This window comes from Aulonocara sp. 'chitande type north' Nkhata Bay, linkage group LG5, assembly GCF_057382095.1.
Source record: "Aulonocara sp. 'chitande type north' Nkhata Bay isolate Kocher_YH1m ecotype deep benthic linkage group LG5, A_spYH_male_GT1.1, whole genome shotgun sequence".
Taxonomy (NCBI): domain Eukaryota; kingdom Metazoa; phylum Chordata; class Actinopteri; order Cichliformes; family Cichlidae; genus Aulonocara; species Aulonocara sp. 'chitande type north' Nkhata Bay.
This window is the reverse complement of record NC_141348.1, coordinates 47,352,351-47,370,638: the sequence shown is the minus strand read 5'-3', so window position 1 is coordinate 47,370,638 and position 18,288 is coordinate 47,352,351. Positions and strand designations below refer to the sequence as shown.

The following is an 18,288-nucleotide window of genomic DNA, read 5'->3' as shown; positions in this document are numbered from 1 at the left end:
CCCGCGACATGTTTAGTTGATCAAAAAAGCCATCTATGAGGGGACCCACAGTGGCTGCGTTAATATTGTCCGAATACATTTTAATGTTTTAAGCTGCAGCAGAGTGAACGACTGTGTCTGTTCTTGTGCTTTCTCCAAACTTGAGGTGACACAGAAGGTTTCTGTTCCTCGGCGGTCACAGCTTCTTCAGACTGTGTGTGATGTTTTCTCTTTTCGGGGATTTCTTGTTCCACAGACTGGCCCCTGAGCTTAAAACTTATATCCTTTTGTTTTTTGTAAAGACCTCATTCCAATCCATTTTATTAAATGAAGTTATTTCTATTAATTTTGTGCTTAATGTTTTGGCTGCTGAAACAGGAAAGTGTATCTCATGTATTCTGTTGACGGTTTGTTCCACTTGTGCGCACCTCTGTATGTATGTTTTCTTGTAAATGTACGACTTTGTATGGATGAAATCTCACTAATAAATATCACAACAGGATGTTCTCGGCATTTTCTACCTAAACAGTTTGGATTGAATGACAACTACTCAACACACGTTCAGTCAAAGCTGTATACACACACACACACACACACACACACACACACACACACACACACATTTGTCCAACAGACAGTGAAAACAAGCAGAAATCAGAGTGTGATTTTTCTTTTAGAATTTTATTAGATTTTCTGATTTTTGTTCAATAATTTAGAGTGTTCTAGTCAGTAATTTACTGACTAGAAACAAGACCCCAATAATCGGACAATTCCCTCTGAGCAAGCACTTGGCGACAGTGGGGAAGAAAAACTCCCTTTTAACGGGGAGAAACTTCCGGCAGAACCAGGCTCAGTGAGGGACGGTCATCTGCCGCAACCGGTCCAGGGGTGTTTAAAATGACTCGATTGGATGTTAAATAAATTGGCTTGTTTGAATTGTTTGTTGTTAGCCAATTTAAGAGTCACTTTGATGCCAGCTAGTCAATGTCAAATTGTTGTTTTTAAAGGGGAAACACCCGCGACTCTCTGCGGGTGATGGCTAACCTCCGACCTATTAATGAGAAGAACCTTCTGATGCGACCTGCTGGCGCCGCTGCCGACATCAGATGTTCTTTAAAGGTTTCGATGATTCTTTGCTCACCTACTTCATGGTCGAGATGAAAGAGAATCGTGACACACTCGGGGTCCTTATACTCTTTAAGGAGAGATTTGTAAATGACCTTGTGTAAGGTTCTGAAGGACTTTGAGGAGGGCTGAAAATCGATATGTTGGACATCAGCCCAGATTTTCTTCAACAAACGGTTTGTAATTTCAGAAACTGTGTCATCTGTATACAGAACGCGTGCCTTTTTAAAAGCACGCCTGACAAGTTCTTCCACACAGACTTCAACTGAAAGCTGCTTCTGAGCTTTGATTTCAGAAGACTCTGGCTCAAGTTTCTGTGTGGACACTACAAAGTGTTTCTTGAAGATGGAGATGAAAAGTTTGTCAACTGTTGGCTCTCCTAATTTCAATAGAGTTAAGGTGTGCTTTGGGTTGGAGAGCGCTTCCTTGCAAAAGTCTTTGAAAATGACCTTTGCAAGATCTTGTAGGGCCTTTGGTGATAAAGTCAAATCTGCTGTTTTTATTTCAGAGCAGATTTGATCTAAAAGGTGCTGGTGGAGGGAGTCTGATGGGCAGGCTGTGGATTTTTTTGCAGCCTGGGAAAGGACAGCCTGAAGGACCGCGCTTATGAGCCCTTTTCTCTCTGCTTCACCTCGAGGTGACGCAGAGGGTTTCTGCTCCTCAGAAGCCACGGCTGCTTTTTCAGCCTCTGAGGCTTCTGTGTTTGCCATTTGTGAAGGTTCCACAGACAGCGAGGACTCCAGATTTTTCTCTGGTTGTTCTGTCTGTGGGACCTGCTGATTGTCCTGCTGGCTGCCTGACTGGGTGCACGTGCAGTGTGCAAATCTCCCTAACAACACCTGGATCAGTTCTTTTATGAAGCCTTCTCTGGCTCCGTGATCTGACTCCGGGCAGAGCTGCACCATCTGAGCAGCCATGTGAGACATTAGCTGGACAGTGCAGTCATCTGGGCGACCAACCAGCATGGATCGCACCTGCGACATGTTTAGGTTATCAAAAAAGCCATCTACGAGGGTACCCACAGTGGCTGCGTTAATGTCATCTGAATGCATTTTCGTGTTAGTGTTTTCTCTTACTTCGTGTGTCTGGTTCCGATGCATGGACTCAACTGAATGACAGTACCTGTAGCAGCACCCCTATTTATGGGTTCTCGAGGTCTTTGTAATGATGTGCGTCCTGTGACGTGACAGTATTTAGTTGCTTTGAAGTATGCCTATAAGCCCCGCCCACTTCTAAAAAGAATGCCTAGCAACAGCGTCACACAAACGCACCGGCGCTAGCCGCGTGGATGTGAAACGCGGGGAGAGATCACGTGGAGCCTGCACGTCCACTGCTGTCACCGACACGGAATACTTTTAAAACCCTTCCGTTATAGTTTGTGCTGTCACCAGGCTGTCCGTGATGGCGGGTAAGCGACGGGAACGTAAATGTGCGTGTAGCTTCACTCGGCTAGCAGAGTGGTCACGTTAAAGCGAGCTATACGTGAAAGTTTTCAGCCGTGTGGATTTTTAAAATACTTTGTCATTTCTGTCATTCAGCGCAGCTGTTCAGCTCTTTGAAATGCAGATGAAAATAACGCGTTTTTCTCACGGTGGAGCTCACGTTTTTTTAAGCACAGCACCGGAAATGACTTCAGATACCCACGTGTGCCACTACATATATATTATTTATATGATTTGTTTCTGGTTTGTGAATTGAACTTAAGATCAGATGTGATGGAGTTGGAGATGGAGACACTTGTCGAAACCGGAAATGCTGAGACTCTCAAAGCCCTGTACGTATTTCCTGATATATTCTCTTATCTGCAGGTATCTAAAAAAGGCTCTCCCTTGAGCTTCAAAGTCTCTGTGCTGCTGCAACATGTTTTGCATTTAGATGGTACTGTAAGGTTGAAGTGCTTCGGTGGTGATAGTTTTGGAATATGTATCATTTGCGTCAGTTGGATTTGGTGACTGTACTGCAGAAGCTAAATGCCATACCAAATGTTCTTTTCCAGTATTACTGCTTAGTACTGCTTGACTACTACAAAGAGACAAATGAGATGTTTTTGTACATTAACAGCTAAAAGTTGTCATTTTTCATAAATAAAATGGAAATGCGTATTTCATGTCTCAATGCGTTGCTTTGTGGTTTGTTTGTTTCCAAAAAATGAAGAAAAAAAGCAAGAAAACAGAGTTAATGGGGGAATAATGATCAGGGGTGAAGAACACAAGACTTGTATGTTCGCGGATGATGTTCTTCTTTTTATTACAAATCCTGAATCTAGTTTGTTCCAATTGATGACCTTACTAAAAGCCTACAATCACTACTCTGGCTATAAACTAAATATTCAAAAAAACTCAATCCCTTACGTTCAATTATACACCTCGACCGGAAACTGTAAAGAAATTCAGCTTCAAATGGGACTCTACCACAATAAAATACTTGGGAGTAAACCTAACGAAAGACATGTCTAGACTCTATGAAATTAATTATTGCCCCCTCAACAAAGAGATCAAATCTGACCTAACTCGGTGGTCTCTCCTCCCATTGGATATGAGTAATAGAATAGAAATAATTAAAATGAACGTTCTGCCTCGAATCCTCTATCTCTTCCAGTCACTACCCCTGGAGATACCCCAAAAACAATTTGACGAGTGGGACGGATGGATCTCACGGTTCATCTGGAACGGCAGACGACCGAGGGTCCAGTACAAAACGCTGCAACTAAAAAAAGAGAAGGGAGGGAGAGCTTTGCCGTGCTTACAAGATTACTACTACGCCGCACAACTGAAGCCCCTGGTAAACTGGTGCTCCCCAAACTATGAAGCTAAATGGAAAAATATGGAAATTACACAATTAGACTTCCCACTACAGTCACTTTTAGGAAATAAGAACCAAGCTGAAAAATTTTATAAAGATTTGAACCATTTGACCCGGTTCACCCTGAAACTATGGTTCAGGGTAGTGGGGAAACTACAAATAGAAAAACAGGCTAGGACCTTGAATTGGATAGCTTATGACCCGGAGTTTGTGCCTGCCAGGCTGGATGGGACCTTTAAACAGTGGTCTCTGAGAGGAATTACTTCTTTTTGTTCACTAGCAACAAATGGGGGATTCCAAAGCTATGAAACCATCTCAGATACATACGGACTGGCAAAGCATGACTTCTTTAGATACTTGCAGGTTAGAGACTATTACAACAAGACGTTACTAATCAGAGATGAAAACGAATACGACCTAATTCATATCTTCCAAGAGGCATACAAGAGAAAGGACTCTAAAAAGATGGTCTCAAAAATATACGGTAGTATACAAGCCTCTAAAAATCACTCTACGGTGTACATTAAGCAGAAATGGGAGAGGGAATCAGGCTCACTAATTTCAGAGGACAGCTGGTGGGGAATATGTGAGTCTCAGGCTACCACTGCAAATTCAAGGTCCTTAAGAGAGTTTGGTTGGAAGAATGAAGTGAGATTCTTTATCACTCCTAAACTCACAGCTCGGCAAACAGGCTCACAGAGCCAGGGCCTATGTTGGAGAGGTTGTGGAACCCCCATGGCAAACCATTTTCATGTCTTCTGGGCCTGCCCAAGGATCCAGCCATATTGGGGGGAGGTGGCCCTTGAGATATACAAAATAATTGGGATTAAAATAGTCTATTCATTTGATACGTTGTATCTTGGCAAATTGCCTACGGCACTCCCACATAAAGATAATTATTTATTGAAAATACTTTTGGCTGGCTGCAGGAAGGCCATAACCCGAAGATGGCAAAAGGCAGACCCTCCAACTAGGGCCCAATGGCGTGGGGTAGTGGAAGAAATTTTTGGAATGGAAAGACTTACCTTTGCCCTTAGACTCGAGCTTGAGAAATTTAAGAAGCTCTGGGAAAAATGGGTTGTGTACTCCCTTTGTACTGAATAACTGAATATTACCATGATGTAAGAAGATGCTATTACTGGAATTGTGTATGTCTCCTATGCTGACCGCAAGTTTTGTATTCTCATACTGTAAACTGACAAATAAAAAGTTATAAAAAAAAAACAAAACAGAGTTAATGGGAAAAAAAGGTCTTTTATTTCCTTAAAAAAACATATTCACATTCAACAGCATATTTGGTCAGGTCTTGTTACAGGTTTAGTCAGTGAAAAGTTCAGACAGATACATTTGAAATCTGAAAATACACTGACATTAATGGCCTAAACTACTCCATGTGCTGACAGCACCCCAGCAGCACTTTATGATAGTGACTGAAGTCATTTATAAGGCAAAAACTAATCATGAAAAAAAGTGCTTTGTATTTAAGTCACCACTTATGTACGGACTCAAAAACTTCCCTGTAGCCTCTCGCATGTATGGTTTAATAAATACTGCAGCCAGTTTGAACCTTATTTATCTTAAAGGTTGTCATGCATTTGCTTAAATGTAGGAAATCTTGACTACATTGACTACATGCTTTTTATTTGTTTTTGTTTCTAATGTCTCTGTAAAGCACTTTGAATCACCTCATTGTTGAATTGTGCTATACAAATAAACTTGCCTTGCCTTGCCAACAGTAGTTTCCTGATGGTCACATCGGAAAAAGAGAGCCGGAATAAATACAAAATGCAGATTTTAAATAATGAGCTTATTTACTAAGAGGAACAACATCCTTCCTGGAAATGTATGAAAAACGCTCCATCCCAAGTAACTGCCCCTCAAACCAGTTACTATGTTTGAGGGGCAGTTACTTTTTCACATAGCCCCATCCACAAGCTGCATCCATAAACTCTGCATGTTTACAGAAAGAGAAGGATATCTGCTAAAGCACAAATATCTGGAATAGCCTCAGCCACCCCGTATATATGTCAGTACAGTAAAGTTGCACATTTTGATTTGGAAGTCTGTAGTGGATTGACTTGCTTTTTGAACAGCCTCGTGTGGCCATTAGAGGAACTGCAGTTTCTGGGTGCCAGCTTTATTTTGTAACTATTGATGCTTTGTCTTGTCTGGCTTTTTATGTATTAAACAAATACAATATCTCATATAAAATGGTGTGTTCCAGACTGAGAATCAGCCTGAGGATTGTTCTTTAGATATTTGGAAATCTGGAACACTTAGAAATACATTTATTAGTTTTTACATACAAATGTTACAGTATAAATGGATAAAAAAGGGGATATAAAGCTGGAATGTGTCAGGGCTATGAGCTTTCACTCAGAGAGGAAGCCACAAGTACATTGTAGAAAACTCAACAGGAATGTACAGCATACACAAAAAAAAGTCAGGTTCCACCCATGGAACCTTTTGGATGTTTCAAACTTCATACTGTACCATGCTTCACTTCTGGGGGATGATGGTGAAATTGAAGCCATGCTCCTAATCAATCATGAGCTTCTTGAGGGAGTTGAGATAGGCTTGGATGAGGGAGCTGACTGACTCCTCGTCATCGTTGAGGATCTTCTCTCCTCTGCCTTCCGAGCCCACTGAACTGGGTGACCGGACTCGGCCTGGGTACGGAGTGCTGTAACCCTGTTAGAACAGACACAGGCCTTAGAGTCAGAACAAGTACTTAGTAGAAGAGGCTAACATGGAGTTATTATTTAATAAACCGCGTAATACACCTGATAATATACTGTTCCAGAGAATACTTACGGAGGAGTATCCCTTGCCGAAGCTTCCTCTGTTCTTGGTCCTAATCTTGGTGAGCGCTGATTCAGCAATGTCCGCCCTCTCTTCGGCATCATCCAGCTCGTGCACGGTCTTCCTGTACTTTGCCAGGTTCATGTTAGCTTGTTCCTCCTGAAGTGACAGCAGTGTGAGTTAAAGCCCACAAACACCATGCTTGGAAACGTGTTCAGAGTAAGAGGATGAGGTGATGTACGGCCTCCTCTACTTGTCTCTTGTAGGCCTTCATCTTGTTTTGCAGCCTCTCCACCAGCTCCTGCATCCTCTGCTGGTTCTTCTGGTCCTCCTCCGACTGGAACAGCAGTTCCTTCAGCCGACGCTCGTTCTTCCGCAGCGTCTTCACTGTCTCAGCGTGCCGCTTTTGTTCAGAGTCCAGCTCCAGCTCCAGCTCCTTCACCTGCATGCAAAGAGTATCTACTATTGTGTGCAGGAAGGCGTCATATTTATCCACTGAGTGTTTAGTGAAGACACACTCTGTTACAATTTGCTGTTTGTCAAAAGTTCCATAAAAGCAGAAATGTGCTGCAGGCCAGACAACCAAAGTTGTCTGGCCTGCAGCACAAAGTTATGAGCTGTATGTTACATTGAGTATAACATACAGCTCATAACTTTGTTTTGTCATATTTCTGCATATGCCAGTGTGCTACATGCAAAGGCATGTGCAAATGGCTAGCCACTAGCATGTAAATATAAATCCTTAATCCTATAATTAGTTTTTATATCATCTTATTATATTGACATGTGACACATTAGCTGGACAGTGCAGTCATCTGGGCGACCAACCAGCATGGATCGCACCTGCGACATGTTTAGTTGATCAAAAAAGCCATCTATGAGGGGACCCACAGTGGCTGTGTTAATGTCATCTGAATACATTTTAGTGTTTTCTCTTACCTCGTGTGTCTGGTTCCGATGCATGGACTCAACTGAATGATAGTGCCTGGTAGCAGCACCCCTATTTAAGGGTTTTAGAGTGCTTTGTAATGATGTGCGTCCTGTGACGTGACAATATTTAGTCGCTTTGAAGCATGCCTATAGCATAGCCCATCAGTGGTGTCAGTTTATGTGTGGGTATATATAATATTTTTATATTGTTAAAAAAGTACATCAATGTAAAAAATTTAAAATGATAAATGTGTAAACTAAAGTCAAAAGCTGTGCGGTTTATGATGTCAGTGTGGCCCCCCGCTCCTTTTAATATTATCAGTTATAGCCAAAACAACGAATAGGAGCAGTACTATATGGTACTATTTGAGGTGCTAGTACTAGGGCTGGGCGATATGACCCAAAATTCATATCTCGATATTTTTTAGCTGGATGGCGATATAAGATATATATCTCGATATTTTTTTAAAGCCATAAGGTAAGAACAAAAAGAGAGTTCTTAGTCAAAGCTGTGTCCCAGATGTCACATGTGCACTTGTATTAACATACAGCATAGATGTACATGAAAAAAACTACTCAAAAATAAATTATGAGCATTTATTTATTTATTTATTTATTTATTTATTTATTTATTTTTTCCTGTCCCGTTTGGCTCTTTTGCATCAGAATTGTTGTCTAAAGGCAAAGAAAGATGCCCAACGGATTTACTTTACCAAATTGACCATCCCAGCCTTGCCGTAATGGTCCATTTGATTCACCTTTTATTGTTTATTTTATTTTCACTTGCTGAATACGGGACAGACTTGACTGGGGGAAAGAAGGGGAGAAAGAAAGAGGGAAAGAGAAACAGCTGAGAAGAGGGACAGGGGAGAAGGGCAAAAGACAAAAACCAACAGAACAGGCAGAGAAAAAAAAAAAAGCATATATCAATCACCTGGATCACCTGCTGAGAAAGAAAAAAGAAAACAAGCAGAAGAGAACAAGAGTAATAGAATAAACAGCATCACAATGATATATGGGAATATGACAGTAAATACTAAATGTTAAACATTATTGTGCAGCACATAAGATCAACAGAACACAGTGTGCTTTGAGGTAGGAGCCAAAAAGGGTGTAGTTTGTGGGTGTGATCACCCGTGTGTACACCTGTGAGCATGGACGCGCTTGTTTTTTGTTTTTTAAAAGGTTCCTTCATGTAATAATCTGCTAGAGGGTGTGGGGGGGCCACAGCCCCGTCCTCCAGGGCATGAAGCAGGTATGGAGGAGATCAAAACTCCAGACATCCAGAGGCCCCCAGAACACAAGAGACCAAGGAAGACCAACAGAGGGGCAGCTGCGCCACTGTCCCAGAAAGAGCTGAGGAGAGTCCCAGATGAGGGCTCACTCAGCAGCCGCGGAGCAGAAGCCAGGGGGAGTTGCAGTGACGCGCCCGTGAGCTCCGCCGGCAGCCAGCTGTGCCTGAGTGACCGAGCCCCAGGCTCCAGGCCCCGATAAGCGGCCGCCAAGGAGTGAGCCGGTGTGTACCTGGACGCCCATCCCCGGACACAAAGAACCACCAACGCACCGATGTCTGAGGGAGTCCACCACTGGCAGGGGAAGTGGTGGTAGGGGGAGATAGGCCTCCAAACCTTGGAGGGCCTGAGATGTCCCCAGAGAGGTGGCGCCTGACACCCAACCTGACATATAGACACAGACATACAGGCACACACAGATACAAACATCCATTCCCACCCTCATGCTCTCATATGCACTTACTCCACACTCAACCAACGTGGAGACAGACATAAAGAGACGCTGTACACACGATCACACTCCCCAATCGTACTCTACAAACCGGGTCTAGGTACCCTTGCCCCTGGAGGGGGGAACTGCACCCAGACCCAGGTGGTGTTACCCTTTTCCCTGCGGTGGGAGGAGGCAGACCGCCCCGACTCCGCAGCAGCAGGAAGGCCCCACACTCCAGACCAGATATGAGCATTCATTAAATAATAATGCTCCATAAATAAAAGAAAACGATGTTGTTTTTGTGCATAACAAAGAGCTCACAATTGTGCAGTCAAAATGTAAACTAAAAGACGCTGAGCATAATAACAAAGACAGATTTCACAGCTGCTCTCTTTCCAAGTTCGTGACTGACAGCCTGGAGTTTGAAATCCGCTTCATAACCGTGTCTCTTAACAGGTGCCATTTATGGTCCTTATACACACACAATACGGTAATATTACGTTGAAGCACAGTACGTATCACTCCGCGAGGCTCCTCGGTAGCAGTGTTGCCAACGTAGCGACTTTGTCGCTATATTTAGCGAGTTTTCAGACTCCCTAGCGACAAATCTGGCGACTTTTTCTGGTATTATTGGAGACTTGTTTATGACGACTTTTTGACGTGAAAACGCGTATCGCTCTAGATCTCACCCTGGGTCAACACACCTGAATCACATGATTAGTTCGTTACCAGGCCTCTGGAGAACTTCAAGACGTGTTGAGAAGGTAATTTATCCATTTAAATCAGCTGTGGTGCATCAAGGACACATCTAAAACCTGCAGGAAACCAGCCCTCTTGGACTGGGATTGGGGACCCCTGCTGTAGCTCAAACAGCATATGAAGCATTTCAATTCAGACCAACCTTATAAGCGTATAACACCGATGGGGAACAATGTGTTCTGCAGAATACTCTTGATACTTTAAGAGCAATTTGCCAATAATACAGATTCATGTGTAGTAAGGTGGTTTCATTGCTACTTTTATTAAAGGAGTGCTTCTAAAAATTGAGGTGGTCATCTCCGCTTGCATTTCTGTAAAAGCCACAGCATGCCACCTTGGATGAGAATATGTATTCTTAACATTTTGCTGTCACAGTTTAGCTGTTTTCATTTCCACTGACACATCAGCTCCTAAGACCACAATACTACTACCAAAGTACTACAAGGATCCGGAGAAAAGGACAGAGGGGGGATATAAAATATACCAAATGTTTCTTGAATTGTTAGCACAAGTGTATATGTGTATGTATCTAGTCGGGTTTATATGCAGTAGTGCTCACTTGTTTTCTTTCATTTTATTACTTAACTGTATTTCATGTAAGTCATTGATATTAAATATTGACTTTACAGAGGGGTGGTAAGAGTTTGGTTTGAGATTTTCCTGTTAATATTTGGATATTTTTCTTGCATTAACAATTTTTTGATTAGAAAAGCAGAATAAAAACGTGCAAATTAGCTTCATTTATGGTTTGTTATACTCCTTCCCTCTAATACAAATATTTCATTTCTAACTCTGAGTGTAAGTGCATAATTTAATAATAAGTGTTTCTGCTCACAAATGTCCACGAGCACAGACATGCACGCAAAAACTGCGTGACTCCTCGCTGGCTGTAACTCACCGCGCGTGTTCACCTGGAACGTCCTCTAAGAAGACGTGTGACCATTCTGATAGCCGTCTGTGTCTGCAGGTGAATGAGTGAAGCTACATAAACAGTTAAATTAGCATAGCTTACCAGCCGTAAACCCGACAACAACACAGTGGGTGAGGGTCGGAGGGGGGGGTCGCTTGGCATTCTAACTTTAAAGGAAGGATTTTAAAGAGCTAATAAATGCTGTTATTACACGTGCCTCCAAAGAGGCAAAGGTGTCGCCGTCTGACATGATTCAGCAGCGCCTCTTCACAGCTCTGTGGGCACAAGTTGAGCAAAAGCCTCTCAAAATCACACAAAGGGGGATTAAAAAACTTGAAAAGGGGATTTTTAAAGACATCACCAAGCGGCTGGACATTAGCCCTGATCTCGTGATCATTGCGCTAGCCGTAGGTCAGCCGTACCTAGAGGTGATCATCTCCATATTTGAAGATCACCTCTTCCGTAAAAACCTACTGGCAAGGTTCTTCTCGTGGTGCGTTAGAGCCGAGGATGACGAGGACGAACAAACTAAAGCCATTTCTCAAACACTTTTAGAAGAATTTAAAAGTAATATATTTCCAATAGTGGAGAAAAAATCATCATCTGGCATTACTGTCAGCGATTATGATGATGATGAAGAAGAATGTGTGAGCGCACTCATTGATGCTGTGCTCACACGGGCTGCGAAGAATTCGCACTACAAACCTTCTAAAAAACTCCACAGGTACCTGTTAAAACACGTGTTGTCTGACAACAGGATCAAAGATCTGCATATACATAAAAAAAAACTGAAAGATCTCGACAGGGCCATTTACCAAGAGCTACGTCAGAAAACATTCTGTAAAGAAAAACATTTACTGATGTTACTGAACGACGAGGACCCAGTGTTGAGAAAACTGACGGTCGATATCATTAAAAATCACCTGATCGACACTATGCAGAATCCAGCCCTGTGTGATGCTGAAGAGGCTGAAAATTACAGGTTATCTGTAGAAGCCTGTATCAAGAAGGTGGTGACGCGTGTCAATAAAAATGCCAGTTCACCTTCCTCTACTGAAAAAGTTGATGCCATCACCCAACGGCTGTTCATAAAACTCTGGCCTAGACTTAAAAAGATCAAAGTTGATAATGTGATGTTCATCAGTGATATGGTTTACAGCTCTTTAATACAGAAATGGAAAGAGCCAGATGTCATACTGACATTCATGGAATTAGGCCACAAACATACAGATGATGTAATTGTAAAGGTTTTCAAGGAGCATGCCATCACTGTATTGGAAAGTGAACATTTCATCACAAGTTTCTTTCTCTCTGCGGGTCATGCTGTATGGATCGCAGGCAGAAAATACTTGGTTAGTGTTTTGTAAGTCCCTAAAAGTAGATTCTGTTCATCTGGACGTAGCATTTTCAGTTTCAATTTATTTAACATCTAATCGAGTCATTTTAAAAACCCTTGACCGGTCGAGGCAGATGGCCGTTCCTCACTGAGCCTGGTTCTGCCGGAGTTTTCTCCCTGTTAAAAGGAAGTTTTTACTCCCCACCGTCGCCTAGTGCTTGCTCAGAGGGAATTGTCAAATTATTGGGGTTTTGTTTTGTGCCATCTAATACACAACTTATCGTATTGGGCACTCTAAATGTATTTTTAATCAATAAAAAGATCCAAAAAAGATTATATTGTGAATTCTGCGTGTTTTCATTGTCACACAAATGTATACATTTTCAGCTTAGACTGAACACGTGTGCTTGTCATTCTTTTCAAGATCAAAGATTTTAGTAGCAACTATTGTATTAAAACATTGCACAGGCGTTTTACTCTGATTACACAAACCTTATGTAGGAGTAGGTCACAGATAAGAGGTATTAATTTGTAAATTTGACCTCTGACCTCTATTTGTACTCTAATTTTCAGACCATAAGGCGCACTCAAAATCCTTTAATTTTCTCAAAAACTGACAGTGCGCCTTATAATCCGGTGCGCCTTATGTATGAATTCTGGTTGTGCTTATTGACCTGGAACCGATTTTATGTGCTACACGGTGCTCAAAAATCTGTCAAAAATTGTTTTAATACGACTTTGGATCTCGTGATCATTGCGCTAGCCGTAGGTCAGCCGTACCTAGAGATGATCATTTCCATATTTGAAGATCACCTCTTCCCTAAAAAAAAGAAATCTACTGCCAAGGTTCTTCTCGTGGTGCGTTAGAGCCGAGGATGATGAAGACGCAGAGGCTAAAGCGGTTTCTGAAACACGTTTAGACGAATTTAAAAGTAATATATTTCCAATACTGGAGAAAAAAATCATCATCTGGCATTAGTGTCAGCACACTCATTGATGCTGTGCTCACACGGGCTGCAAAGAAATCGCACTACAAACCTTCTAAAAAAACTCCACAGGTATCTTTTAAAACACGTGTTGTCTGACGACACAATCAAAGATCTGCACATCCATGAAAAAAACCCTGAAAGATCTCGAAAGGGCCATTTACCAAGAGCTACGTCAGAAAACATTCTGTAAAGAAAAACATTTACTGATGTTACTGAACGACGAGGACCGAGTGTTGAGAAAACTGACGGTCGATATCATTAAAAATCACCTGATCGACACTATGCAGAATCCAGCCCTGTGTGATGCTGAAGAGGCTGAAAAAACAGGGTTTTTGTGGAAAGCAGTATCAAGAAGGTGGTGACCGAAAATGCCAGTTCACTTTCCTGTTTTGAAAAAGTTGATGCCATGATTTTTATAGATTTTCAAAATGTTTTTTAAAAAACTTCATTATTTGAAAAACAGTTGTTTGTTTTTTTTGAAGGGTCAGTGTGAGGCATGAAAATGTGGTTTGTTGCCTCAGGGACACGCTATTCCGTAGAGGATTATTAAACTAATTTTCAAAATGCTTTTTAAAAATTATTAGTTCAAGGATTAACATTTGGATTAGCAGCTGGATTAACAACTTCATTTTAAAAATCCTGCTTTCAAAATAACCAGTCATCACATTACTCTAGCAGTACAATTCATTTTGCTAACAATACTATATACGTTACTTTCTTCAACCAAACTTTAATGCCAAGAGTTTAAATACACACACGTGTACGTGTATGTATGTGTGTATATATATATATATATATATATATATATATATATATATATATATATGTAGCCGGGTGGAAGTTCGATATTATGGGACATGCCACTGGATGGCACTGTTTTTCTTTTGGGGTACCTCTGAGAGCGGAAGGGATCATGGGGATCTACGGAGACATGCACGAGTGCTAGCTTGCATTGGTGTTATGTGGGTGTGCAATGCCTTTTTTCGCTGCGTGATCTGTTTTGAACGCAAAGTGTGCAACAGTTAAGGCACCAGGAGTAGCTGCCACCAACTTCGCCGTTCGTCTCAGAGGGATCCATATTCCGTTTTCTGCTGGATTAATGCACTGTATGTATTTGAGTTCACACTTGTATTATACTATCTCTGTGGGTAAGAGGGAAATGTACCGTGTTAACTGTTTAATCTTGGCTCTGTATCTATGCAGGAGAAGCCACTACAGTTATTTTTGCACTGCTAAGTTTTGTTTTATTTATGTTTGGGTTTATATCAGACACGAAATGACGCTAGATGTCCTTGAGTTCCAGATGCTGATAAAGTTGGGGAAATAACCTGCAGTAGCAGTGGGTTACCAGAGCACAAAGCTGTTACTGGATAGGAGCTGTCTGTAACAATTTTATTTCTTTATTTTTACAACCTTGTTATTTTCTTCTGAGCACTTACTTTATCATTCAGATTAAAAGAACCCCAAAGATAATCTGTGTTCTGGGCTGGTTAATTTAGCCAGGCTACACAATTTGGTACCAGGAGTGGGGTATCTGCAAAAGTGGCAGCTCAGCGATTTAGTTTTTTATGGGTTTCCGTTTAAGTAGGTTATTTTACGGTGCAAGAAATAACTGTAGTGGTGATCACCTGCGACGCGAGGGATTGGAAAGGATCGGACGATTGAGGCCATACCAGAGGTGTGCAGAGGAGCAGTGGCCAGTCTTTCCAGAAGAGGGTGATTTCGATCGAGGGAAGGATTCTTTCCAGAGGAGAAGAGGACATCAGTGGCACCTAGCTGAATAGACTGCTAAGGCAATTTCTGCATCCTGACCAAAGACTAATCTGGACACAGACATTTCATTATGTCAGACACAAACAGTGACGATGACCAGGGTTTGGCGGGGGCCACCGCAAGGGACCCTGTCACTGAGCTTCAGGCAAAATTGTCAGAACTGAGTAACAAACATGACCAGGCTATGGCCAGGATAACTGCTTTGAGTGACGGGGCAAGTAGGTCATATGTATATCTGCCGCGAGAGCGACCTATTCAACCCTTTAGTGGGGATGCAACCGTAGATGGACGTTCTGTAGAGGAGTTTATTGATGAAGTACAGAGGGGTATCAGAACTAGAGGCTTGGGTAATGATGATCAGGTTGACTTCATTTTTTCCCTCCTCAGGGGTTCTGCACTTGAAGAGATCAAGTTATGTACTGGGGGAGAGCAAATTGAACCCGAAGAAATATTTTGTTTTCTCAGAGAAGCTTATGGTGAGAGGCGCACTGTAGCACAGTTACTGCAAACCTTTTTTAGCCGTTTCCAGCTAGAAGGTGAAGATTTCTTTGAGTACTCACACGCTCTGTCCCAGATCCTCCGCTTAGCCCTTAAACAAAGGCCTGATGCAGTACGAGACACAAAGATGGCAGTTAGAGACCAGTTTGTGGAGGGAGTAAGAGACTCCACTCTGCGAAGGGAGCTTCGCAAGATGGTGAGGGAAAAGCCAGAGTCTACGCTTTTTGATGTACGTCAGGAAGCAATTGCTTGGTCGATGGAAGAAAAACCTAGTGGCACCAGAGTTGCCAAGAGCAGGCCCATATTAAGTGACAGTGCGGTTGCAAGGGATCAGAGTACCCGTGAAGCTCCAGATAGGTCATCTGCAACTCTAGATGAAATCCTTAAGGTGGTTTCTGAGCAGGGCAAGGCTATTGGGGAGTTACTCAGTGTGGTTAGGGAGAGTGTTACATCCGGAGAAAGGGCCCCTAAACGTGGGATTCCCAGATCAAAGTTCCAGTTCACTGATGATGGGAAGCCCATCTGTTTCAAGTGTAAGGGAGTTGGACACATTGCTAGGGAGTGCAAAACCCTTAAGCAAGGAGCTTCTCCAGTTTCTGTTCCTGCACCTGGTCAGGGAAACTAGCCACCTCGGTTGCCAAGAGCCGGGCAATTCGAGGGGAGACTACTGGCTCAAAGACCCTAACTCGTGAGAGATTTTTTGACAGAGCAGTTGGTAAATGTCCTGAAGTTGAAATTGAGGTGGGAGGGATTAAGGCTAGAACCCTTTTGGATACAGGGAGCCAGGTTAGCACCATCTCAGAGGCATTTTTCCGACAACACCTAATGGGTGAAGATGATGATGTAACCCCTACAGCTAAATGGCTTAAATTGACTGCAGCTAACTCATTGCCAATTCCTTATATAGGTTACATTGAGCTGGATGTGCAGGTCATGGGGTTAACAGCGCAGGAGTGTGGGTTTTTGGTAGTCAGGGACCCCGCCCCAGAACCAGGAGGGCCACAGGACCAAGAGCTAATGTCAGCTAAAGTTAAGGTGCAGGAAAATGATGTGGAACAGCAGGTGGGAAAAGGTGCCAGCAGACTAGAGGGATCCCCCCCTGTTCTTGTTGGAATGAACATAATAAAGAGATGTAAGGAGCTAGCCATTGCTAGTTTTGATTCAACTCTCGGAGGAGAGTTAAATGCTGCTTGGGGAGAAGCTTTTCAGAGGGTGCAAGCCTGCGAAGTATTAGAGAGGTCATCCATCGCCCGGTTAGCTGGTAAAAATACTGTACACGTGCCAGCATCATCCGTGGCCACAGTATTTGCTAGAGGGCTTGGGAAAGTTTCAGATGACCAGACCTTAATGTTACTTGAGCCAACCAACACGCTCGTTCCCAGTGGTTTGGTTGTTGTTCCTACTCTTGTTGAAACTGACAGGCACGTGTTTCCAGTTCAAGTTGTGAACTTCTCTCAGGAAGATGTGTGGTTGGCTCCCCGGACCAGACTTGGTATGCTTACTGTAGTGGAGTGTGTTGAAAATGCAGCTGAGGTGCAGTTTAATCGTATCTCTGCTGACCACGAGGAAGTGTCACTGAATAAGGAAGGGGCTAAAGAATCTGATGGTGAACTGAAATTGCTGATAGAGCAGCTGAGCATTAGTGGCTCCCAAGAGGAACAGACCAAATTAGCTGCACTTTTGGCTCAGTATGCAGATGTTTTTGCTTTCAAGGATGAAGATCTAGGTTATACAGAGAAGATCAGTCATGAGATACACCTAGTCGATGATGTCCCGGTCACTCAGGCCTACCGACGGATACCTCCAACACAGTACAAAGAGGTGCGAGAACACATAACCCAGCTTCTGAAAAAGGGTGTGATCAAAGAAAGCACTAGTGCCTATGCATCGCCCATTGTGCTGGTGAGGAAGACAGACAACAGCTTGAGGTTATGTGTCGATTACAGGCGGCTAAATGCCAAGACCAGACGTGATGCCTTTCCTTTGCCCCGTATAGATGAATCCTTTGATGCATTACATGGTGCAAGGTTTTTCTCGACTATCGACCTGGCAAGTGGCTATCATCAAGTGGCAGTTCACGAAAGAGACAGGCACAAGACTGCTTTTACAACCCCATTTGGGTTGTTTGAATATACCAGATTGCCCTTTGGTGTGTGTAACGGTCCAGCCACTTTCCAAAGACTCATGCAGGCCACTATGAGTGACTTAATCCTTCAGATCATGCTCGTGTACCTAGATGACATATTAGTCTACTCATCAACTTTTGAAGACCATTTGACACGTCTTCAGACAGTGTTGCAGAGACTCAGGGAAACTGGGCTGAAGGTTAAGGTGGAGAAATGTCATTTTCTCCAATCTAGTGTACGCTTTTTGGGTCACCAGATCTCAGCTGAAGGGATAGGTACGGACCCAGACAAGATAGCTGCAGTGAGGCAGTGGCCAGTACCCACCACAGTTAAAGAGCTGAGATCCTTCCTGGGTTTTTGCAGTTATTACAGGAGATTTCTCCATGGATTTTCGCAGCTGGCAGGTCCTTTGCATGATCTGATTAATGCATGGGGCAAGGAGGACAGTCCAGCTAAATATAAAAACTTGCTGGAAAGTGTGTGGACGCCATCTTGTCAAGAGTCATTTGAACAGCTGAAAGAGAAGCTCACGAG

At 42.8% G+C, this 18,288-nt stretch overlaps 2 protein-coding genes across 2 annotated transcripts; one reads left to right on the top strand and one right to left on the bottom strand.

The window, feature by feature from the left end:
• Positions 1-6,444: 6,444 nt before the first annotated feature.
• Positions 6,445-7,156, bottom strand: LOC147331542 (putative uncharacterized protein MYH16). Its single transcript, XM_086294110.1, has 3 exons — positions 6,950-7,156; positions 6,721-6,867; positions 6,445-6,597 (listed from the first exon to the last, which is right to left on the bottom strand). The coding sequence occupies exons 1-3, from the start codon at positions 7,154-7,156 to the stop codon at positions 6,445-6,447; spliced, it is 507 nt and encodes a 168-aa protein (XP_086150236.1).
• A 3,128-nt stretch (positions 7,157-10,284) lies between these two features.
• LOC147331541 (uncharacterized) lies at positions 10,285-12,701 on the top strand. The gene is made up of 2 exons (XM_086294109.1): positions 10,285-10,298; positions 11,208-12,701. Exons 1-2 carry the CDS (start codon positions 10,285-10,287, stop codon positions 12,397-12,399), a joined length of 1,206 nt encoding a protein of 401 aa, XP_086150235.1. The 3' UTR covers positions 12,400-12,701.
• Positions 12,702-18,288: the final 5,587 nt, after the last annotated feature.